The following is a 25,823-nucleotide window of genomic DNA, read 5'->3' on the forward strand; positions in this document are numbered from 1 at the left end:
AGGCCGAGCCAGTGCGGTGGCCCGGGGTAGAGGCAGGGCCAGACCGAATAATCCACCAACTGTTTCCCAAAGCGCCCCCTCGCGCCATGCCACCCTGCAGAGGTCAAGGTGCTCTACGGTGTGGCAGTTTTTCACAGAGACGCCTGACGACCGACGAACAGTGGTGTGCAACCTTTGTTGCGCCAAGATCAGCTGAGGAGGCACCACCAACAGCATGCGCAGGCATATGATGGCCAAGCACCCCACAAGGTGGGACGAAGGCCGTTCACCGCCTCCGGTTTGCACCACTGCCTCTCCCCCTGTGCCCCAACCTGCCACTGAGATCCAACCCCCCTCTGAGGACACAGGCACTACCATCTCCTGGCCTGCACCCACACCCTCACCTCCGCTGTCCTCGGCCCCATCCAGCAATGTCTCTCAGCGTAGCGTCCAGACGTCGCTAGTGCCACTGTTTGAGCGCAAGCGCAAGTACGCCGCCACGCACCCGCACGCTCAAGCGTTAAATGTGCACATTGCCAAATTGATCAGCCTGGAGATGCTGCCGTATAGGTTTGTGGAAACGGAGGCTTTCAAAAGCATGATGGCGGCGGCCCCGCGCTACTCGGTTCCCAGTCGCCACTACTTTTCCCGATGTGCCGTCCCAGGCCTGCACGACCACGTCTCCCGCAACATTGTACGCGCCCTCACCAATGCGGTTACTGCCAAGGTCCACTTAACAACAGACACGTGGACAAGCACAGGCGGGCAGGGCCACTATATCTCCCTGACGGCACATTGGGTGAATTTAGTGGAGGCTGGGACAGAGTCAGAGCCTGGGACCGCTCACGTCCTACCCACCCCCCGAATTGCGTGCCCCAGCTCCGTGGTGGTATCTGCGGCGGTGTATGCTTCCTCCACTTAACCGCCCTCCTCCTCCTCCTACGCAACCTCTGTCTCGCAATCAAGATGTGTCAGCAGCAGCAGCACGTCGCCAGCAGTCGGTGTCGCGCGGCGTGGCAGCACAGCGGTGGGCAAGCGTCAGCAGGCTGTGCTGAAACTACTCAGCTTAGGAGAGAAGAGTCAGACGGCCCACGAACTGCTGCAGGGTCTGACAGAGCAGACCGACCGCTGGCTTGCGCCGCTGAGCCTCCAACCGGGCATGGTCGTGTGTGACAACGGCCGTAACCTGGTGGCGGCTCTGCAGCTCGGCAGCCTCACGCACGTGCCATGCCTGGCCCATGTCTTTAATTTGGTGGTTCAGCGCTTTCTGAAAAGCTACCCACACTTGTCATACCTGCTCGGAAAGGTGCGCCGGGTCAGAGCACATTTCCGCAACTCCAAGACGGACACTGCCACCCTGCGGACCCTGCAACATCGGTTTCATCTGCCAGTGCACCGTTTGCTGTGCGACGTGCCCACACAGTGGAACTCTACGCTCCACATGTTGGCCAGGCTCTATGAGCAGCGTAGAGCTATAGTGGAATACCAACTCCAACATGGGCGGCGCAGTGGGAGTCAGCCTCCTCAATTATTTACAGAAGAGTGGGCCTGGTTGGCAGCCATCTGCCAGGTCCTTGGAAACTTTGAGGAGTCTACCCAGATGGTGAGCGGGGATGCTGCAATCATTAGCGTCACCATTCCTCTGCTATGCCTCTTGAGAAGTTCCCTGCAAAGCATAAAGGCAGACGCTTTGCACTCGGAAACGGAGGCGGGGGAAGACAGTATGTCGCTGGATAGTCAGAGCACCCTCATGTCTATATCTCAGCGCGTTGAGGAGGAGGAGGAGGGGGAGGAGCATGAGGAGGAGGGGGAAGAGACAGCTTGGCCCACTGCTGAGGGTACAGATGCTGCTTCCCTGTCATCCTTTCAGCGTGTATGGCCAGAGGAGGAGGAGGAGGAGGGGGAGGAGCATGAGGAGGAGGGGGAAGAGACAGCTTGGCCCACTGCTGAGGGTACACATGCTGCTTGCCTGTCATCCTTTCAGCGTGTATGGCCAGAGGAGGAGGAGGAGGAGGAGGATCCTGAAAGTGATCTTCCAAGTGAGGACAGCCATGTGTTGCGTACAGGTACCCTGGCACACATGGCTGACTTCATGTTAGGATGCCTTTCTCATGACCCTCGCGTTACACGCATTCTGGCCACTACGGATTACTGGGTGTACACACTGCTCTACCCACGGTATAAGGAGAGCCTTTCCACTCTCATTCCCGAAGAGGAAAGGGGTTCGAGAATGATGCTATACCACAGGGCGCTGGTGGACAAACTGATGGTAAACTTCCCATCCGACAGCGCTAGTGGCCGAAGGCGCATTTCCGCGGCCCAGGTAGCAGGGGAGGCGCAGAGATCAGGCAGCATGTACAGCGCAGGCAGGGGACCATTATCCAAGGCCTTTGCCAGCTTTCTGGCTCCCCAGCAAGACTGTGTCACTGGTCCCCAGTCAAGGCTGAGTTAGCGGGAGCACTGTAAAAGGATGGTGAGGGAGTACGTAGCCGATCGCACGACCGTCCTCGGTGACGCCTCTGCCCCCTACAACTACTGGGTGTCAAAGCTGGACACGTGGCCTGAACTCGCGCTGTATGCCCTGGAGGTGCTTGCTTGTCCTGCGGCTAGCGTCTTGTCAGAGAGTGTGTTTAGTGCGGCTGGGGGAATCATCACGGATAAGCGTACCCGCCTGTCAACCGACAGTGCCGACAGGCTTACACTCATCAAGATGAACAAAGCCTGGATTTCCCCAGACTTCTCTTCTCCACCAGCGGACAGCAGCGATACCTAAACAATACGTAGGCTGCACCCGCGGATGGAAGCATTGTTCTCTATCACCATCCAAAACGGGGACCTTTTTGCTTCATCAATCTGTGTATAATATTCATCCTCCTCCTCCTGCTCCTCCTCCTGAAACCTCACATAATCACGCCGAACGGGCAATTTTTCTTAGGCCCACAAGGCTCAGTCATATAATTTTTCTAAACAATTTTTATACGTTTCAATGCTCATTAAAGCGTTGAAACTTTCACCTCAACCAATTTTTATTTTAACTGGGCTGCCTCCAGGCCTAGTTACCAATTAAGCCACATTAACCAAGCGATTAATGGGTTTCACCTACCCTCTTGGTTGGGCATGGGCAATTTTTCTCAGGTACATTAGTACTGTTGGTACACCAATTTTTGTGGGCCCTCGCCTACAGTGTAATTAAATGAATTTTTAGCCCACCTGCATTACAGCTGACGTTACATCCGCTGTGTTGGGCACTGCAATGGGATATATTTATGTACCGCCGGTGGCTTCCTGTCACCCACCCATGCTGTGGGTCCACACGGAGTTGTAACTGCATGTGTCCACTTCTAAAGAACCCCAGTCTGACTGGGGCATGCAGTGTGGGCCGAAGCCCACCTGCATTAAGCACGACATTACCTCAGTTGTGTTGGGTAATGCAATGGGATATATTTTTGTACCGCCGGTGGGTTCCAGGGAGCCACCCATGCTGTCGGTCCACAGGGACTTCACAATAGGGAGTTGTACCTGCCTGTGTCTATGAATTAAAAACCCCAGTCAGGTTGGGGCATGCAGTGTGGGCCGAAGCCCACCTGCATTTAATCTGACGTTAGCTCTGCTGTCCAGGGCACTGCAATGGGATACATTTATGTACAGCTGGTGGGTTCCAGGGAGCCACCCATGCTGTGGGTGCACACGGAATTCCCATTGCGGAGTTGTACCTGCCTGTGACTATTTATAAAAAACCGCGGTCTAACTGGGGCATGCAGACACCTTGACAGAATGAATAGTGTGTGGCACATAGGTTCCCCATTGCTATGCCCACGTGTGCAGCTCCAGATGGAGGTGGCACAGGATTGGATTTCTCATTGCTTCTGTACAGCATTGTGGACTATCGCCCCGCCCCTTTTAAAGAGGGTCGCTGCCTAGCCGTGCCAACCCTCTGCAGTGTGTGCCTGCGGTTCCTCCTCATGGCAGACGCACTTATAAATAGACATGAGGGTGGCGTGGCATGAGGGCAGCTGAAGGCTGGGCAGGGACAGTTTGGTGTGCGCTGTGGACACTGGGTCGTGGGGGGGGGGTTGGGCAGCATGTAACCCAGGAGAAGTGGCAGTGGAGTGTCATGCAGGCAGTGATTGTGCTTTGTTGGAGGTAGTGTGGTGCTTAGCTAAGGTATGCATTGCTAATGAGGGCTTTTCAGAAGTAAAAGTTTTTGGGAGGGGGGGGGGCCCACTCTTGCCGCTATTGTGGCTTAATAGTGGGACCTGTGAACTTGAGATGCAGCCCAACATGTAGCCCCTCGCCTGCCCTATCTGTTGCTGTGTCGTTCCCATCACTTTCTTGAATTGCCCCGATTTTCACAAATGAAAACCATAGCGAGCATCGGCGAAATACAAAAATGCTCGGGTCGTCCATTGACTTCAATGGGGTTCGTTACTCGAAACGAACCCTCGAGCATCGCGAAAAGTTCGTCTCGAGTAACGAGCACCCGAGCATTTTGGTGCTCGATCATCTCTACTCCTCAGTAATATTGTCCTGGTCTTTAATGCCACCTTTTATGCAGTAGAATAAAAGAAACCGCCTATACTTACCTCTTACATTCCCAGCTCCACTCTTTTTCCCCCCCACGTACATCAGTATAGCGCAATCGCGTACAGTCTATTGCACGATCATTACAGCCAATCCCTGGCCTCAGTGGTGCTAGACTGCACGTGATTGCGCTACCTGAATGAGAGCAAAGGACCAGTATGGTGCAGCCCCGAGTGGTGGGAGGAGTGGATGGGGGGGGAGTATAGGGTTCTTTTATTTGACTCCATCCAGCCAGCTCTACGGGATAACATTCTGGCTTTCTATAGCCGCTACTGGGGAAATTGAGGAGCTTAAATTATATGCAGTAATATTCCTCCAATGATGGCTACAGGCGGCCAAAATCTCTATGTCTCCTATGCAACAGACTCCCCACTATGCCTCCCACTGCTGTTTCTGATGTCCGACCTGCCCCTTAAAGGGACAGCATATGCACCCAGCTTTTCCATCCCCATCCTATCTATCCTGGCTCTTTCAGGGTTATTTAAGTCACTTTCCCTCACTGGAACTTTCCAGAGCATAAAGATTTCTAGTTTTCCAAGTGAAGGTGTGGCTAAATTCTGCTTGCTTCTTGCTTTTGACCTTTGCCTGTATATCCAGATTTCCCAAACTTTTCCTGTCCTGACCTTGGCCTGTTTACTGACTAGTTCTTGCTTGAACACCGTCTGGCCTGACCTATAGCCTGCTTACTGTATTGCACAAACTCTGCCTGTCCTGGCCCCATTTTTAATAGTGACCCCACTATTGGCACCAATAGTGTCACCCTTAGTGCCCCCAAAAGTAAAAGTGACTTCCTTAATGGCCCCAGTAGTAATAGTGACACTGTTAGTGGCCCCAGTAGTAATAATGCCCCCTTTACTTGTCCCAGTAGTAAGTGTCCCCTCAGTTGCTCTAGTGGTAATAGAGCCCCCATTAGTGACCCCAGTAGTAACAGTGACACCATTAGCGGCTCCAGTAGTAATAGTCATCCCCAAAGTGGCCCCAGTAGTAATAGTACCCCTATTAGCAGCCCCAGTAGTAATAGTGACCCCTTCATTTGTGGCTCCAGTCACAATAGCAGCCCCCATAGTGGCCCTATTAGTTATAGTGACCCCCCTTAGTGAACCTCCAGCCAGCAGCAACTCCACACTTTCAATCATGCATTTAACTCGTTGTGTTTGTAGTTCTAGTCCGGTGGCCCGCTGTTGTCAGACTGTGACCCTTGACTCCTTTCCCCCAGACACTGGGCAAAAGAGGTCAGGGATCATGGGTCACAGTCTGATTATAGTAGCAAGCTGCCCAACCTGGAGCTATAGATCGTCCATGATTGACGCTGTGGGTTTACCGGCCGACTCGCAGCGGGCAATAATTTTTTACCAGCTACTAATATGGCCAGCAAAAAATAAGTACCGACACCGGCCTTTAGACTTACCTACCAGTCGGCCGGTGACTTACCAACTGGGTGATAACCCTACTTGCACCACCTCTCCCGAGAGGGAATAAGATGACGGTGAAGTCATTGGCGGTGTTAAGGACCCAATTATAGCTTTTGTACCAGGGGCCTAGGACATCCATGCTCTGCCTCCCGCTCACAATGGATGGAGGTATAGACTTCCACCCCCACCATGCTGCTATCGGGCCTCATTGTGTCGCCTCCTGTGATACATTCCTTCATTACTAGTAGGAGGAAGTGATCGTCAGACATTCCATTATAAATAAGATTCTTTGTTCTTCCACCCTCTTCTCCGTATTCCCGGCATTATCGAGGATTGTTTGTATGAAATATAGCGAAATTGACAGCACAGGCGGCTTAAGAAAATCCAGTTGCTGGCGCGGTGTCGCGGCAGATAAATAGTCTCAGGTGGATATTCGCTGTTTACAACAAATTGTGTATTTTGTTAGTGTCTGCGCTGTGTGATGGATATAGTCTGAGGTCTCTGTACAAGCCACATATATCAAGTCACAGGACGACGGAGCGGTGTAGGGCATATTAACCATTGTTATGACTATTAAACAGCCGCCATTCCCATTATACCAGACACATTGATTACATACGGTGATTGGTGGCTCGGTTGACAATGCCACCTGCTGACATTACAGGAGGAGATATAATGAGGGCGCTTACAAAGTTCTGCAAACTTATATAACTCCATCTCATTAACATTGCTTGGCATCTGTGTCCGTATTTAGCCCAGTTTAGGACAATCCCTTTAAAGAACATAGCTACCCCTGTTACCAAGAGGACGGGAAGGGGGGAGGCAAGGGATTGTCCCTTTGTTTAGAGGGGCACTAACTTTTCAGATAACTTCTGCTCATCTACTAGCTTAGTCTCATCATTTCTGTAATATACTTCTATTAAAAGTGTTGTTGTTTTACCACTGTAAATCGCATTTAAAGTGGCTGCCACTAGGGGTCTCTCTTCCAGCTTCTTTGCAATCTACTCTCTGTTGTTAGATACAGAGTTTCTGTAGCAGTAAGGGCAGAGGGACGTTTTCTTGACAATGGGGGAGGAGCTATCTTTCCAGGAGAACTTGCATGCACTCAGGCTACATGCTGACAGATCTACAGACACTGTGATAGCGATCTCCACAATCTCTGTCCTGGGAGTGGGTATGTACACACACATTTTATTTGGGATTTACTCACCATTTGGCCGGAATGTCTGAATCATTTTAGGAGAGTAGAGGCATTTAGATACTGCACCCTGCTGATTCAACTATGGACAGTGCAATGCAGCCTGGAAAGTCCGGGCAAGGAAGTGCAGGACAGTGAACTACTGGCAGAATGCTAGGCTTGCTACACACATGCTGCCTGACAGTGGATTGAAAATTGCAGAGAGAACCTGGTGTATTTTCGGAAACCTGTTGAAAACTCAGGTATGCTTTAACCCTTTCCCACCCCATGATGCACATGTACATCATGAGTGGGAGGGAGTTCCCACGAAATGCTATACATTTATGGCATATAGATGGCACAGGCTCAGGAGCTGAGCCAGCGCCATCCGCAGCAGAAGCCAGCTGTGACTGACAACCATAGTCCCACTGCAATGGCAGGTATCAGAGAGAATACTGATCCACATCGTTAAAGCAAAATTATCTTCCAGGACCAGAATAGGCAGGGGAGGGGGGGATTCTATCTGCAGTTGCTCTTCTCTGTTGCCTCTCTGATGCCAATGTTTTGATCCCTGTTTTTGGCCGTCTGAGATGTCTAGAGCAATTTTCCAACTACCTAATGAACATTGTGCACTGCTCTCTCATTAGCTAGTGCTCATTACATGGGCAGTTCTGGACAATCATAGAGCAAGTATAGTGCATTAGCAGTCTAACCCTAGCAGAGCACTTTGAGGATTAGGTAGTCTGAAGATTGCACTGACCAAAAACCGGATCTGGAACCAGCAGATCAGAGGGACAGCAGAGAAGAGCAACTGCAGGTAAAACATCCCTACTCTGGTCCCAGGACAGAATTTTGCACCAAAAATAGAGGGTCGCTTTAACCACTTATATGCTGCGATCAATTTTGATTGCGACAAGTTAACAGGAGGAGGGAGCCCTCCACCATTAAATTGCGGTGCGACAATGGATTGCCATGGCAACCGGAGCTCTAATAGTGTTCTCTGAGTCTGCCATGGTTTTCAATGTAAATTAATAGAAAGAATACTTCTGTATTGCAGTGTATTATCACAGGTTCAAGTTGACTACAGAGTCATAAAAAAGGTGAAAAAAAACAAAAGTTGACATAAAAAATAATTTTTACTGCCTTATACGTAACGACTCATACAACAAGTTGAACATACTTTTTGTCCCGCATGGCAAATGCTTTAAAAAAAAAAAAGAAAAAAGGAGCCTAGATGCTTTTTGTTTATTTTGCTACACAAAAACCCAAGAAAAATCATCAAAAAAAGTAATCTAATTTTGGTATCATCGTACTTGTACCGACCTGCAGAAAAAAATGATCATGTCATTTATACTGCATAGTGAATTGCCATAAAGAAAAAAATGGCAGAATTGATGCGTTTTCTCATCCTGTCTACCCCAAAGCATGTAACAAAACATATAACTATATTACATGTACCCAAATATGGTAAACAACAAAAAGAACACCTTGCAGTGCAATGAACAAGCCCTCGTACGGCCATGTGGACGGAAAAATAAAAAAGGTTATGGTTTTTGAAAAGAGGAGATGAAAATCCCCAAATATTGTTACACCAGCATTAGAGATGAGCGCATATACTCTCTCCCTCTCCACCCCACTCCCCGCTGCAACCCCCCACTCACCCATGGCGCCCCCCAAATCTTTTCGCCCGAGTACGGAAGTACTCGAGAATCGCGGCGCTCAGGCGAAAAAGGAGCGTGGCCGAGTAGGTTCACTCATCTCTAACCAGCATCCTTAACACCTTAAGGACACGGCCTATTTTGGGCACAAGGACGCAACGATCTTTGGAGGATTTTGATCTCCCCTTTTTTAAAGCTCTCTTAAAAGTCATTATACGACAATACCAAATATGTGGGATTTTTATATTGTTATATTAATATGGGAAAAAGCACAAAAAAGGGTTTTTATAACATTTTTATGTTTACATTTTTCTTTTTTTTACACTTTAACTTCTTTTTTCACTTTTCAGATCCACGTTGGAGATTTATACCATAGCTGCTATGATCGCTATGATAAAGCATTGCAGGGCTTCTGTCCTGCAATGCCTTATCGCTTGTATTAGCAATCATAGGCAATGGTAAAGCAGGACGGCTGTAGCTGGCATCCTGTTGCCATGGCAATCCGTCGGCCCTCCGCAATTTCATCGCAAGAGTCCGATGACGTCACTGAGGGAACGCTCTTCCTCTGTAAAGCCTTACCATGCCATGATCTACATAGATAGCGGCATGTAGGGGGTTAACATTGGGGACCACTGTCCGGGTGCACCTTCGCTGTTGTAGCAGGAGGCCGGTATTGGTGACAGCCGTCTCCTGCTGCTGGATAGCGCGGGATCTCTCCTTATCTTGCGCTATCTCCAGCGCGTAAGTGTATGTCCTATTGCGTTAGGTACCCCGCAGCCAGGACATACATTTACGTCCTGTGGCGTTAAGAGGTTAAAGAGCTTTTCCCATTGTCTAAAATTGCTCCACAACAATTTTGAACGTACTGGTTGCTGCGGACCAGGACATGTGACTGCTGCAGCCAATCACTGGGCATAAAAGGTCACTGCTGTGTCCAGTGATTGGCTGCAGTGGTCACATGTCCTGGTCAGCAGCAACCAGAAAGTATGGAGTGACTGTGGAGCATTTTTAAGTAATGGGGAATCCTGTTTAAGGGGTTAATTCCCCTTCTAAAGACCCTCTTTAATTGTTGAGGGGTTAATTGGCCTCGATTGAAATCATCGAGCAACTATTGATTTTGGTTAATAACGGTTTTCTCCATGGCAAGTCCCAGTCGTAACTAATAGAGGGGAATCCTATACATGAAACCTTCAATCAAAAAGTTTTTTTTCAAAAACAGTTAAGAGCTCATTGATATCGCCATTTATAGATTCCATTTCCTGTTACGTTATTGGAGCAAGAAAACAGGATCCCAGGCCAAAATGGATCTGTCCTTTGATGGGATTGTAGACCATCCAAAAAAAGAGGAGAGAATGGGCTTCTTTTATCAAAACTATCCTTGTAGGTCAGTGAACCTTCTGCGCAGTCTGAGGTCCCTTGCAGTCTGCATCAGGTCTTTATTATCTCTGTACTTTGCTGCATTCAGCTTTCCACCAACCCTGACTCGTCTCCCCTCCCCAACATGATGCTCCACCACCCGGCTTCACTGTAGGGTTGGTATTGGGCAGGTAATGAAAAGTGCCTGGTTTCTTCTAGACATAACTATTAGCATTGAGGCCAAAAAGGTCCATCTTGGTTTCATCAGACCAGACAATCTTGTTTCTCAAAATCTAAGTGTCCGTTTTGGTAAACTCTAGCTGGCTTCCATGTGTCTTACTGAGGAGGCTTCTTTCTGGCCGCTCTGCCATAAAGCCCAGATTGGTGGAGGCTGCAGTGATGGTTGACCATCTGGACGTTTCTCCCATCTGCATACAGGATCTTTGGCGCTCAGGCAGAGTGACCATTGGCTTCTTGGTCACCCCTCTTACCAAGGTCCTTCTCCCCTGATTACTTAGTTTGGTGGTTCGGCAGCTCTAGGAAGAGTCCTGGTTGTTCCAAACTTCTTCCATTTAAAAATTATGTAAGCCACTGTACTCTTGGGAATTTTAATTGCAGCAAAAATGTTTTTAGAGCCTTTTCTATATCTGTGCCTCCACACAATTCTGTCTCTGAGCTCTTCGGGCAGTTCTTCCCTTCTCATAGCTTGGTTTTGGCTCTGATATGCATTGTGAGCGGTGAGACCTTATATAGATAGGGATGTGTCTTTTAAAATTATATTTAATTAATTGGATTAACCACAGATGGACTCCAATCAACGTGTAGAACCAACTGAAAGAGGCTCAAGAGAAACGGGAGACCCCCAGAGCTAAATTTCAAGTATTATACCAAAGGATGTAAATACTTATGTCGATGCAAAATGTTAGTTTTTCATTGTTTAAAAAAGGGGGAAAAATCTAATGCCGTGTTTCCCCGAAAAGACAGTGTCTTATATTAATTTTTGTTCAAAAAGGTTTAACTTTTTTACATGTATAGCTGCCTGGACACTATTTAAATGGACTTTTTTAATTAACTGTTAGCAGGGCTTAATTTTGGAGTAGGGCTTATATTTCAAGCATCCTCAAAAAGCCTGAAAAATCATTTTGCATCCACAAAAATTCTAGAAAATCATGCTATGTCTTATTTTCAGGGTATGTCTTATTTTCAGGGAAACAGGGTATTCTGTTGTCACTTTGTCATTATGATGGGAAAACTCTTAATTACTTTTTAATGTGCGCAATAAAGCCGCAACATAACAAAAAGTAAAAAGGGTCGGAAGACTTTCCAGAAGATCGTGCGTGTATATATAGTGTATGTGGGTATATATAGTATATAAATATATATTTGACTATTAAAATGACACATTTATAAGACTTCTCGCTATACATTATTCATCTTCCGTCGCTGCCGCAGCACAAGGTGCGAGGAAACTACGAGGAAAACAATAAAAGAAGCTGGCAGGAAGATTCCAGTGATAGACAGAAACATCAAGATACATTATTGCAGCGGGCTGTAATTTATAACATTCATTGTGCATTGTCCCCAGCGTGAGCAGGTGAGTGGAGCTCAGCCATAAAAATGAATGGCCTCCCGAACATGAAGAGTGGCAACACTGAGAGCAGCGGCATTAAATGAAGGGACACAGAATTGGCTCATGGTCAAATTAGGTGAGCTGAAAAATCTCCTTAATTTCCCTCCTCGTTTTTCACAGCCGCCTCGCCTTCCCGGATAGATTTCAGTTCCGCTCTTTTTGGCAAATCATGTGTTTATTTATTTAGGCAGCTGATCATTAGATAATGATTCTCTATCACCGTTATGATCATTATTTTATGTGAGACAGAGCATCAGCTGTAAGACCGGAGGCCGGGAACGCTCACCTGGGCTCAGCGCAGGCAAAAAAAATCTTTAAAGGGATTTTTTTCCCTTATTTTTATTAAAAATCTCTTTTGTTACGGGTTAAACATTGGAATTCTTTAGGTTTTTATATACTTGTCCTTAAAAGGCGAGGTCGTAGAGGTGGAAAGTGGCGCTGAGGTGTTGTTGACTCGCCGGGCCGGGTGGTGGTCATAGTGGTATTGGCTTATCTACAGTTATGCGGGGTTTTATAACTCCTCCCACCAGGGGCATAACTAAAGGCTCAGGGGCCCTGATGCAAAAGGTGAGCTGGGCCCCCCCCTCTATCTGTATCTGTACCCGTACCCATACCTAAACCATGCTGCACAGAGGCATAACGTAAAGCTTCTGGGCCCCAATGCAAAACCTGTAACGGGGCCCCCAACTATAATGCTTTATTCATAGTACTGGGCTCCTTATATGGAGAAGACAGGCCTTATGGGCCCCCTAAGGCTCCTGGGCCCGGGTGCAACCGCATCCCCTGCACCCTCTATAGTTACGCCCCTGCCTCCCACTGCCAGGGGCTTTATCTAAGGAGGGGTGGGTGGGGACAACGAAGGGGGGGGGGGTACTATATCTAACTAGGCCATTGAGGGGGAAACTATATATAAGCAGGGTAGGCAATAGAAGAGGGAACTTTATCTGAAGGGGGAGCCACAAAGCAGGGAATTATAATTGGGTCCAATGAGGGGTGAACTATATTTGAAGGGAGAACCACAGAATGGGGGCATGATATCTAAGAAGGGGGCATTATCACTTTGTGGGGCCACACAGGAGACAATATTACCGAGAGGGTATACTGTTGCTTTGTGGGGACACTATTAGTAAGAGGGGCCACAGAGGGAATACTATTACTGTACTTTGTGGGACTACAAAACGGAACAGTATTTGACTATCTGACTATAGTATCTGACTATTATGTGATGAATGCATTATAGATATATACACATTTTTTTGAAGTGGGAGGGGTCTGGTAGGGTCCAATTCTGAGTTTTTCTATGGGGTTCCATGCATTATGCCCCTGACTATAGTAGGTCATGAGTAGCCCCTGAACCACCCGAGCCTTTTTATGAAGGCATCAATGGCTAGTGTCCCAATATGGGAGGCGTCTGTGGCTGGTGGCTCATTACAGGGCTTTTGCCAGCTGACAACACAGTACAGGAGTCATTGGCAGCTGCCACCTTAGTACAAGGGGCCTTAGAGCATAGCTCCGCAATATAAGGAGGACATCAGCCAGTTGTCAGTTTATTCTTAATATTTCCAAGAGGCATAATGGAGGTAAAATCACACATTATATTAAGCCACACCTCCAAACCACGCCCATTTTTAACCTTGGACATTATTTTTTGGTGATAACCATAAACACGGCAATGTGGAGGGTGGGGGGGCTGATGCTCAAGGTGGTTACACTTGGAAAGCCCATGTTGCAAGAGTACCAGATAAAAAGTCCTCGGTCCCATGACTTGTGGAAAATCAGCCAATGCGAAGGTAAGAAACTCAAGGCAGGCAGGCACATTGCTTGCAATAGAACTTTACCTAACAGTCTTGGCTTTACTCAAGGCACTTCACAAATTCCTTATCCGAAACCAGTGGCAATGGTGTGGCACTGAATGCTATATCCCTTTTCCCACAGCATCTCTAAACCGCATCTCTGAATACGTCCTCTCACTCTCCTTTAGTCATATTGCATCACTCCGCTTTCCTACACAAAGTTTTTTTTCGCTGGGGCTCCCCACTTCTGACAGTAACTCCCATTCATTTCCGCCGCTTTGATACCACACCCCATCGTCATTGCGCCAAAATTAAACAGCGAGACCATTTTCATAGTAATTTCACCAACCCAAAATTTAAAAAATAATATATATATATATATATATATATATATATATAAACAGCTGGAACAACAGTAACAAGTTCCCGAACACCCTCTTGCATTTCCTCCCACCCCTTGCAGTAGATGGGGAACACTGATGGACTTCCATCTGGAAGGTTCTACTACTGTCCCTGACCTGTTGATGCTCTTATACCAAGTGGATGTACAATTAAAGGGTAAATAAATTATTACAAACTTCTAATAGGTGATAGCTATATGTCACAAGTTTTGATCAATCGGGATTGGGTGCTGAGACCACCACCAATCGCTAAAGCGAATGGGTACTGAGCACTATTTCTTGAACTGGAGACCGTTGACCGCTCACGATGACCGCCAGTAGTAGGTAACGAGCTCAGGAAGGCGCTTCTTCACGTTCTTTTTAGCAATTAGTAGAAATCTCACCACCCAGCCCCCTACTGATCAAAACTTCTGACGTGTCAAAAGTTTCTAAAAAGTTTAGTTGTACTTTAAGCTGTGCCAGGTGTGCAGCAAATCAGGCAGGTATGTTTTGGAAGCCTCGGGTGCATGATGACATAACGTCATGCCTCGGGGGGTAGGAGGGACCTAGAGTCCAAAGTATAAAAAGTCCTGCTTGCGCATTTTTTTTTACATGCATCTGAAAAAGATAACAGCATTCCCTATTGTGGTTCACATTCATGGACCTAAAACGCGCATTAAAGTCTCTGGGAGTGTAAAGAAAAACACAGCAAACACACATTAGCATCTGTGATCCCAGTTTTTCTTTTTTCGCACCCTGTTTTCTATGGGTTGTAACAAGAGTGACATCACTTGGGACTTCCTGTGTTTTTTTTGCACACATGAGATAAGGATGATACACGGATGCAACATGGACGTAAAAGAAAACGACATAGGCATCAAGATGCATGTAAAGCCTGTGTATCAATGCAGCCTTAGAGTCCTTTCACACGGGCCAATGCTTCTGGCCCAGTTTAATGGGCACCAATCAACAAGCATGGAGATCAGCACTCACTTACTTTTCATTTACCTGGGGTGAGAATCCCTTATGGGGACCAATGATTGTAACCACAATAGTTCATCCACATATACCGCCTGTACATCTCATATACCGCTCATACATCTCAGCGGGTGCAGCATATTTGCTGCATGAAGACAGGAGAACATCCTATGGCTTTTACATACAGAGTGTGAATGAACAAAATTGTAATTATATTCTCATTATAGATGTTGAAAAAGTAGAAGCAGACCATATGGGAACCTCCTATACATGGAATCTACCAGGACAATCATGCCTTTGAATTAATTTTCCCCTCTTTTTCTTAAGACTTTTGTTGGAACTTCACCATCGGAATAAGGGGCATCACAATAAGGCTCTTGGAATAATCCTTCTGTTTGTCTTCTGATTACAGTTGATGTCTCCGGGATCCAGTAACAGCAGCGGTTCGCTTTCTCCATCTGCTTCATCAGATTGCCTGGTCGCTCGTGGCGGCCCTGGTCGCAGCCATGTAGCGGCTCTTCGTACACGTTTTGAGTTGGAGTATGCCTTAAATTCGAGAGCTTACTCAGGCTGGCCTCAGAGGTGAGTTCACTGCAACGTCAAACTTGGGTTCTTCTGGCTCACCAGAGGAGATCGCTCTGTGGTCCACCCTCCATCTATACGGAACATGTGACATCCACTTATAAGTACTTCATATAGATAATCTTTGTTATCATCATTGTACTCACGGGATGCATTATCAGTAAGATCTAATAGGTTATTTGTGATCATCCCATATCATGTAGACCCTAGTAGTAAGGGGCTCCCAAACCATTCCCAAATGGATCTTCTGCGAGACCTTTGGAGCCCTTTATTGTGTCAGAGCTTAGGCCGACTGGAGTATTCTTTAGAGCTCCATGTGCCGGTCTCACCCTGATTGAACGGTAATTTTTATAAAATATACCTGGCATACTCTGCTATGTAAATTATCTATGCCAAAAGTCCAGTTCCATGTGAGCCAGAATTACAGTTATACATGGGATAGATGTTGCATGTAGGTCCTGGGATATACCCTGAACGATCATTGCATTAGGAAGACCTACTTGAAAATAGGTTGGCCCACCTTTTTGGCAATCGAGAAATAGATTCCTCAAGGTGTTGAACATCCTCCATTCTCAACCCGACTCATGCCCGCTGCTGCAGCTTCAGTTGGTGCACATTTTTGCAGATAAGTGGGAGAGGATCCTAGCCATTTCCAGTATATCTCAAATATGTTCAGTGGGGTTCCAGTCCAGTGAGTTTGGGGCCAATCAGTGTGAAGGATTCATTGTCGTGTTCTTCTAACTACTCCCTGGGGATCTGAACTTGGTGGAGCGTTGTCCTGTTGAAAGATGGCACTGTGGTCGGGAACTCTTCCACACCATTTGGGTACAGACGGTGAGCTAACGGGTCCCTTTAGTGTTCACCATTCAAGAATTGTGGCATGATGACCAACGATCCAAGGCTATATCAGGAAAATACTCCCCAGACCATGACACCGCCACCACCGGCTTGTTGATCTTCAACAGTGCACCCATGGGATACAACCTATGCTGTTTATGCCAGATGTGGACTAGGCCATCCTTATGGTTCAGCAGGAAACTGGACTCATCCCTACAGACAACCTTCTGCCATGTGTTCAATGTCCGTTGATGGGCTCCTGCAAGGTGTTGTTGGCGATGACTTGAGGCCATCAGGGCCATCCTTGTCTGTCTTCGGCTATTGAATCCCAGTCAAAGCAAGGTATGCCCCATGATCATTGTGAAATATTGTCTTACTTCTCCGCTGTTGCACTGCTGGGACAGTTAGTCCATTGTGGCACGTTGTTGCTGAGATACCAAACATGCCACCTGATGCTCACCTCAAGGATTAACCACACGTGGCCTGATGCTGTATGATCTTCTGCTAGATGTCTGTCCATATTTCAACCAGTCTTGGAAAACTCTTGATACTATGACTCGGGAACAGCCAACAAATGTGACTGTTTCAAAAAATAGTGGCATCACACCTCTGGGCACTAACAATCTACCTTCCTTCAAAGTCATGATAAGGTCATGCATGGCTATCACATGTTACCATGTTACTGATCACATATGTCACCCGCCAGCTGTTCCTAATGCAGCGATCGCTCATATAGAGTATGGTTGGCCTTATAAGCAACAGGGCTCACCACTGTTTTAAATAAAATGTAAACATCTCCAGAACTACATGCATGAAAACTCAAAGAATAGTTAGACTATCATTGGAGGGCTGGGGAATGGCAGCCATCTTGATGTACAGGTGTATATATAGACACAAAGTGTGAAGATGTGGATGTGTCACCTACCTCCCATATGGGGTTGCTGATTATCAAAAGGCCCAAATATTCTTTATACAGCCTGAAAAACTTCCTGTTGACTACATACAATGGAAAAGTTCCCTTTAAGAGAAAACTTCCAGATTTCCAACTAGTTGAAGTAGTCTATGAAGTCAAACAGAAGCCACGTGTTACTACTACAATCACTGGTCAAAGACACATAAGATGCAGTAACTTACCAAAATCTGGACTAAAGGAACACATTGTGATATGTAAATTGCACTTGGATTTGCAGGCCAGAAAATCTAAAATGCCACTTAGTTCTACCGCTATTAAATGGGGTCGTCCAGTCAGCTAAAAATATAGATGATATGTGGGGCCATTTATGATGCACTAACAATTGGATGAATGTTCACTTTGGGTTTGGACCACCCCTTCCCGATTGTCACATGACGTTGGTGTGCGGTTTTTAATCGGTACCATTCGGTTAATCATTCAGTCAGTTATGTGACTTTCCTACAGATTGCCCCTTTAGTATTAAATATATCGTGAAGTCCATATATTCATGCAGTATGTATCAAGCTGTTGTTTAACATTTTTGATATCTGTCATGTTGTATTCTCATTTCTAATAATTACCCTTCCAGCAATGATAACATTTCCATTAAAAACATTTATTTTTTAACTTGCAGTACCATGCCTGACCTCACAGAGTGCTGTTATGGAGAAGAAGCTGCATAAACCATGCACTGGGGACCCTTTTATGAAGTCTTGTGTAGAAAAATTCTCTAAAAGGGGTTGTCCAGTCAGCTAAAAATATAGATGCTTGTATGTGTGGGCCACATATGATACTTACAATTACATGAACATTCCCTTTGGGTTCGGACCCCCACTTCCTGACAGTCACATGACATTGGAGTGTGGTGTTCCATTGGCAGAACTTTTTAGACAGAATGTGCAGCACCTGTCCTAAACTATATGTCTCCGAGTCTACACGTTCTGTCTAAAGGGGTGAGGAAATCTAGAAAGAGGTCAGATGGGAAGTTCTACATCAACGATTGAACATCACATGACCTCGCATAAAGCCCACACGTACATCCCTCTGTATTTTTAGCTGACCAGACAATTTACTTAAGAGTAATTTTCTACACAAGACTAAAGAATTCCAGTGCACGACTTACAGACCGTCATCCTCATAACAGCACTCCATGTGGTCAGGCATGGTACTACAAGTTAAAAACATGAATGATTTCAATGGAATCATTATCACAACCGACAGGGTAATTATGATAACTAAGAATACAAAGTGACAGATATCCAAAATGTTAACTAACAGCTTGATGCATCCGACATGAATATATGTTCTGTATGTAGGCTATATTTAATACATTATCTCATTACTTTTTTAAATTAGTGTTCATTCTGCAACAGCCAACCACACGAAAGATCAAACAGGCAGAGTAAAATGAAAGGCTGCGGCGTGTGTAGAGGAGGCGCGGGGTTATTGGGAGGTAATGTCTCCTGGGTCACCCAATTCTCTATGAATAATCCTGTTAATAATTCCTACCTGCAGTGTTTCGGTATTCATATAATATCAATTATTCACGTTGTACTTTCAGTTGCTTCTGTTTGTTCTCACCACATAATTAAAAATGAAATTCCCCGGACGCTTCCTGTTTTGATCTCTAAAAAAAACAGTCCCTTTCTAACTGAACGCAGCAGACTGACACCGGAATTATTACTGTACTAATTCATCAGCCCCTCGTCTGACAGCGCAACAAGGGTTTTCATCCCTCAGCGTACCGGTCTCTATATTTCTCCATGTCTAGACAGTTTATCAGTAAGTCATTGTAGGTTTGGTTTGTGCTGCTGCATGCTTATTATCATGGGACTTTTTTGTTGTGTTTTTTAGCTCGTAGCTAGAGATGAGCGAGTATACTCACTAAGGCACATTACTCGAGTGAGTAGCGCCTTAGCCGAGTATCTCCCCGCTCGTCTCTAAAGATTCGGGGGGCGGCGCGGGTGACTGGTGAGTTGCGACGGGGAGCGGGGGGGGGGGGGAGAGAGGGAGAGAGAGATCTCCCCTCCATTCCAACCCGCGGCTCCCCGCCGGCCCCCGAATCTTTAGAGACGAGCGGGGAGATACTCGGCTAAGGCACTACTCGCTCGAGTAATGTGCCTTAGTGAGTATACTCGCAGCCTCTTATTTCGTGATTTTCTCTATTCAAGGATTTATTCACATTCTCGCGCAGGATTTGTGCGATGCGCACCAAACTCCCACACACATGAAATCCATTCTATTGACACACGCTAGAGATTTTTTGCTGCAAGGAAAAAAATTGTAGTATGTTCTATTTTTTTTTAGCATTCCCCCATGAACGCCTCGTCCATTGTTTTCGATGGGACCTTAGAAGCCTTCGCATGGTGTGTGAGTGCGATGTGGTGTTTCCCATTGATGTCAATGGAAAATACTTGCTACCCAAACTTCACAGAAGTGACGCAATACGTTTTTGAATAAGAAACGCTTTGCATCGCCCTGAAAATTGCACATTGGCAAGCGCGCTATTAGGCCAAGTTTCTCAGCTCAATATCGCACACGCCTGCGTGAATGTAGTGGTTTTTGGTGCAGATGACCATATTACGGATCGATAGTATGTTGCCCATTGACATTGATGAGCGCAGACATTACCACCTTGTGCCTTCAATTTTATGCATAGATTTTCACAGAGTCTGTTGGAACAGAGACATCGCTGCTGTACATTATTAGGATAAGACATAACTTATTGAACAATTTAAAAAGACATCCAGGAGGAAGTGACCAGAGAAAACAGAGAAAGGTTATGTGAAAAAGGGCCTTAAAAAAATCTTATAGTGGTGTCCCCTAACAATGCGGAGCACCCACCCCGATAAGGGTGACACTGTGCTGGAACCTCCCTCGATGTGTTTCTAAAAAATCTAGATTTAGGGACAAAGAAATAGGAAAAGCAAAACAAAAAATGAAGAAAAACAGACAAGGAGGACTTGAACTAAAGAAACAATATCAATCGTTCTTTTAAATATACCTGGAGAGGATAGAATCAACCACTTTAGAAAACAATATTCACATATGACTGTAATACACTTTATATGACAGTCTATGATACTCATATATAGTGTAGTTAATTATCAAGAACGCACTTTTCACCAAACAATTACTTTGGCTCATCAGGGACCTATCAGAAAGTTATTGCCTATCCTGTGGATAGGGGAGAACTTTAACCCTTTCCAATCCACTGTCTGACATCTAAAGGCATTAGGATTTAAGGCTGTATAGCACCGATGTTGGAAGACGTCCGTCGGAGTTCTCTTACTGTATATTGCCAGCCTCTCTGCTGTCAGAGCCTATCCAACGTATCACCTCATGCAGTACTGGCTTTAGCCAGCATATAGCGCCATTGTATAACAGCAGAAAAAGAGTAAGCCCCCTAGGAAAACCAGGATACAAATTGGATTGGAAAGGGTTAACAGTTGGCACAGCCCTCTGTAATGGTAGAGAAATATCTATTGTGTCTATCTATTGTTCTCATCAGCCTCCATCTTGTAGCACATATCATTCATTTCTTGTGTACTTGAGGAAGGCCATTATATGTCGTCTTAGAGGGGTTTTCTGGAGAAAAAACTATTGATGACCTATCTTCAGGAAAGGTCATCAATAGTTAATTGCCGGGGACCTACCACTCGGGATCCCCGGAGATTAGCTGATCACCAGGCCCGCTGTCAGTGCAGTAGAGTTGGACGTCATCATCAGGGGACAGGAGTGGAAGTGCCATAGCTGGCTTCACTCCCATTGAAATTAATAGACTCCTCCTGTAATAGCTGGCTTCAGCTTCCACACTTCTGTTCCCGTTCCTGATGATGACATCCAGCTCCGTGGGTTGGGTAATCAGATGATCGCTGGTAATCTCAAAGTGCGGATTTCCAGTGATTAACTATTGATGACCTATCCTTGCGATAGGCCATCATAGGTTTTTGCCCGGAAAACCACTTTAAGCATGGCAACACAAGGATTTGGAAATTAAGAGGAATATTATAATCTTTATGCCACCTCTCACCCCCATGCTATTTATTTAGTGTGTCCATTGGGGCAGTGACATACATTGAAAAGCGGGGTCCCCATAGCAAAAATTAAAATGGACCACATAATAATGTCAGTTATTGCCACCCAAACAAGAGTCTGATGTTTGTTTCCACTCTCTTTCTGTGGGGCAAATTCCCAACTCTATTTGCAAATTATGCAATTCTTCTGGAGTCCTGCACACTTTTTTGTCACCCAGTTGCAAAGCCCTTGGGCCCTTGTTGATAGAATCAACTAGGACCCAAGGGTCCCATAGCAACAGCATGCTTTGTTTCTATGGTATCATAGAATGGTAGAGTTGGAAGGGACCTCCAGGGTCATCGGGTCCAACCCCCTGCTGAGTGCAGGATCACTAAATCATCCCAGATAGATATTTGTTCAGCCTTTGTTTGAAGGAGAACTCCCCACCTCCCGTGGCAACCTGTTCAACTCATTGATCCCCCTCACTGTCTAATATCTAATCTGTGTCTCTTCCCTTTCAGTTTCATCCCATTGCTTCTAGTCTTTCCTTGTGCAAATAAGAATAGGGCTGATCCCTCTGCACTGTGACAGCCCTTCAGATACTTGTAGGCAGCTATTAAAGGGGTTGTCCCGCGCCGAAACGGCTTTTTTTTTTTTTCAATAGGCCCCCCGTTCGGCGCGAGACAAACACAAGGGATGGGTTAAAAAAAAAAAGTTTAGTACTTACCCGGATCCCCGCTCTGCGGCGACTTCTTACTTACCTTACCAAGATGGCCGCCGGGATCTTCACCCACGATGCACCGCGGGTCTTCTCCCATGGTGCACCGTGGGCTCTGTGCGGTCCATTGCCGATTCCAGCCTCCTGATTGGCTGGAATCGGCACACGTGACGGGGCGGAGCTACGCGATGACGCGTAGAAGGGGGCGGAGCCAGAACGCCGCTCGTGCCGAGACCCAAGAGAAGGGAGAAGACCCTTCTGCGCAAGCGCGTCTAATCGGGAGATTAGACGCTGAAATTAGATGGCACCATGGAGACGGGGACGCCAGCAACGGAGCAGGTAAGTGAATAACTTCTGTATGGCTCATATTTAATGCACGATGTATATTACAAAGTGCATTAATATGGCCATACAGAAGTGCTTACCCCCACTTGCTTTCTCGGGACAACCCCTTTAAATCTCTTCTCAGCCTTCTCTTCTGCAAGCTAAACATTCCCAGATCCTTTAACTGTTCCTCATAGGATATGATTTGCAGACCGTTCACCATCTTGGTAACTCTTCTCTGAACTTGCTCCAGTTTGTCTTTTTTAAAGTGAGGTGCCCAGAACTAGACATAGTATTCCAGATGAGGTCTGACTAAGGAAGGGCAGAGGGGGATAATTACCTCACGTAATCTAGACTCTATGCTTCTCTTAATACATTGTGTTTGCCTTTTTGGCTGCTGCATCACATTGTTGACTCATGTTCAGTCTATGATCTATTAGTATACCCAAGTCTTTTTCACATGTGCTGCTTAACCCAATTCCTCACATTCTGTTTGTGCTTTTTTCCTTTCTCTTGCCCAGATGTAGGACTTTGCATTTCTCCTTGTTAAATACCATACTGTATACCAGATCTTTTTGAATACTCTCCCTCTCTTCCCTAGTGTTAGCTATCCCTCCTAGCTTTGTGTTGTCGGCAAATTTGATCAGTTTCCCATCAATTTCCTCCTCCAGATCATTTATAAAAATGTTGACCAATACTGGGCCTAGGACAGAGCCTTATGGTACCCCACTTGATACATTCTTCCACTTGGATGTGCAGCCATTTATGACCACTCTTTGAGTACGATCACTCAGCCAGTTGTGAATCTACCTAACAGTTGCCTTGTCAATCCCATATTTGGTCATTTTTTGAATAAGTATGGTATGAGATACTTTGTCAAATGCTTTACTAAAGTCAAGATATACGATATCCACCACATTTTCCTGATCAACCCAGTCGGTGATTCTGTCATAGAAGGATATTAGATTCGTCTGGCATGACATGTTTGTTACAAACCCATGCTGGCTCTGGTTAATTACTCCACTTTCAACTAAGTACTTGCATACATGCTGTTTAATATTTTGTTCAAAGATCTTTCCTTGTATAGAAGTCAGACTCACAGGCCTGTAGTTTCCTGGATCCACCTTCTTCCTTTTTTTAAAGTTAGGGACAACATTTGCCATTTTTCAATCTTCTGGGACTTCTCCTGTTCTCCAGGAATTTTCAAAGATTATGGCAAGTGGTTCAGCAATTATCTCTGCTGCTTCGTTTAGTATCCTAGGATGTAATTCATCTGGACCTTGAGACTTGAATTCATATAAGTGTTCCCTCACTATCTCTGCTTATAGATAGCCTGCATTCTTTTATTCACCCAATAGCACAGGGAAGATCATCTGATGTTCCATCTACTTTCTGAGAGAAAACAGATACAAAATAGGAATTTAAAAATTTGGCCTTCTCAACATCATTCTTAACCAATTCACCATTTTCATTTTGTAAGCATCCAATAGCATCTTTGACTTTTCTTTTGACATACCCACCAAATCCTTTTTTATTGCTTTTGGCCGCTCTTGCAAGCCTCAATTCATTATCAGCTTTAGCTTTTCTGACTCTTGCCCTACAGTTTCTGCAGACCCCATTATATTCTTCTTTAGATATCCCCCCCTCTTTCCTTTTGCTAAACATATTTTTCATATTTTTAACATGTGTACAAGTTCTGTGTTCATCCATCCTGGTCTCTTTAAATGCTTCCCATTCTTCCTTCTCTTAGGGATTGGTAACGATTGTGCTTTGAGAATCTCATTTCACAATATTTCCCAACCTTCTTGGACATTTCTGTCCTTAAGAACATCCAGCCATTGGATTCTTCCTATCCTCTTTCTGAGTTAATTGAAATCTGCCTTTCTGAAATCCGACCTTGAGGTCTGAGTCTTCTTAGGTCTTCCTCCCCTTGTTATACAACATCCAAGGATATCATGATCACTGCCTCCTAAGGTCCCAGCCACACTTACTTCCTCAACCATTCCCTCCCTGTTGGTAAGAATTAGGTCCAAAATAACAGATCCCCTTGTTTAATCTTCGACCTTTTGGAAGATAAAGTTGTCAGCAAGAGCGGATAAGAATTTGTTGGATCCATTACTTTTACCTGAGAGAGATTCCCAACAAATGTCTGGATGAGTAAAATCTCCCATAATCACTATGTTGTGCTTTTTTGAGAGCTTGGCCACACGGACGTGAGTTTTGGCTTCTTATTTGTCTGGTGTTGTGATAGCAGTACCACTTGTACTACCCTGATGTATTGCCCCTTGTGTCCATAATGCACCTGGGCAACTACATAAATCACTTATGAATGAATATAATCTTTATATAGCACCCTGGAACATAGATTACCCCTCTTTCCTTAGCCTGACCTTTCTTCCTGCTCTTCAGTCATTACTAATGTCATGGCTGGCCTTAGCTACATTCGACTCATGCAGTCGCAAACAGCACCAGCCACCAACTTAGCCTCCTTAGGTCCGCTTGGCCAAATGATCTTCTTCCTCTTTGTGGCACCATTTTATGGAGCTACATTAATCTTTCTACTAATGACTCTGTCTTCTCCCCTCTGGAGTTTAGAGGTGCCCATGGTGTTACTGAAACAGAATAGCTTAGTTCTGCTACTCAATTTATGTTATAATCTTGGATCTGGTGCTTTATTTATGTTATTAGCTTGGTTCTGGCATTGTATCTATGTACTGAGGTAGGTTAGTGCTGTATTTGTTATGAGTTTCGTTCTGAAGTTGTTTTTATGGTATGAGCTTGGTTCTGTGGCCGTATTTATGTTATGAGCTTGGTTCTGGTATTGTATGCATGTACTGAGGTTTGTTTGTGCTGTATTTATGTTATATTCATGATATGAGCTTGATTCTGCTGTTGTATTTATGTACTGAGCTTGGCTCTGCATTTATGTTACGAGCCTGGTTCTGGTGCTGTATTTATTCCCTGAGCTGTGGGTATGCTGTTATCTTGCTGTTTTTGCACAAGCAGAATACAGGCAGACTACCTATCAGTGAGATATATATATATATATATATATATAACATTTTCTTATGAGCGGGGTGGGAGGGTATCTCGCACAGGTTGCCATCTAAGCCAGGGCTAGCACTGCCTAGTGTTCAGATAGGAGTATTCCAACTAGTCGGTGAGGTTGAAATGTAAACTATATCTTTAGAAACTTCAACCAAAACTTTTTCTGAATGTGTAAAAATTTAAGCAAGGCGCATCAAGTTTATAAATTAACCCAAACTTTTTTTATTTTTTCGGCGGGTGAATCGGCGAGGTAGTGTCTGGATAATTGGAATGGATTTATAGTTACAGAAAATAAAGAAGAAGAAGAGGCACTATAGAACTAATTGTATTATTATATGATGCATACGCTTGACAATACTTTACCTGGGCTTATAAAGAGGCAGAAAAGAGACATTAGCATA

The 25,823-nt window shown here is 45.4% G+C and overlaps 1 protein-coding gene across 1 annotated transcript in view; it reads left to right on the plus strand.

The window, feature by feature from the left end:
• LOC136621924 (serine/threonine-protein kinase TNNI3K) overlaps positions 1-25,823 on the plus strand; it is a 328,182-nt gene that overhangs the window by 254,006 nt on the left and 48,353 nt on the right. The window contains exon 25 of the mRNA XM_066597788.1: positions 15,357-15,526. Coding sequence (XP_066453885.1) covers positions 15,357-15,526 — 170 coding nt within the window. The remainder of the gene's footprint in view (positions 1-15,356; positions 15,527-25,823) is intronic.

This window comes from Eleutherodactylus coqui, chromosome 3 (genome assembly GCF_035609145.1).
Source record: "Eleutherodactylus coqui strain aEleCoq1 chromosome 3, aEleCoq1.hap1, whole genome shotgun sequence".
NCBI classification, from domain to species: Eukaryota; Metazoa; Chordata; class Amphibia; order Anura; family Eleutherodactylidae; genus Eleutherodactylus; species Eleutherodactylus coqui.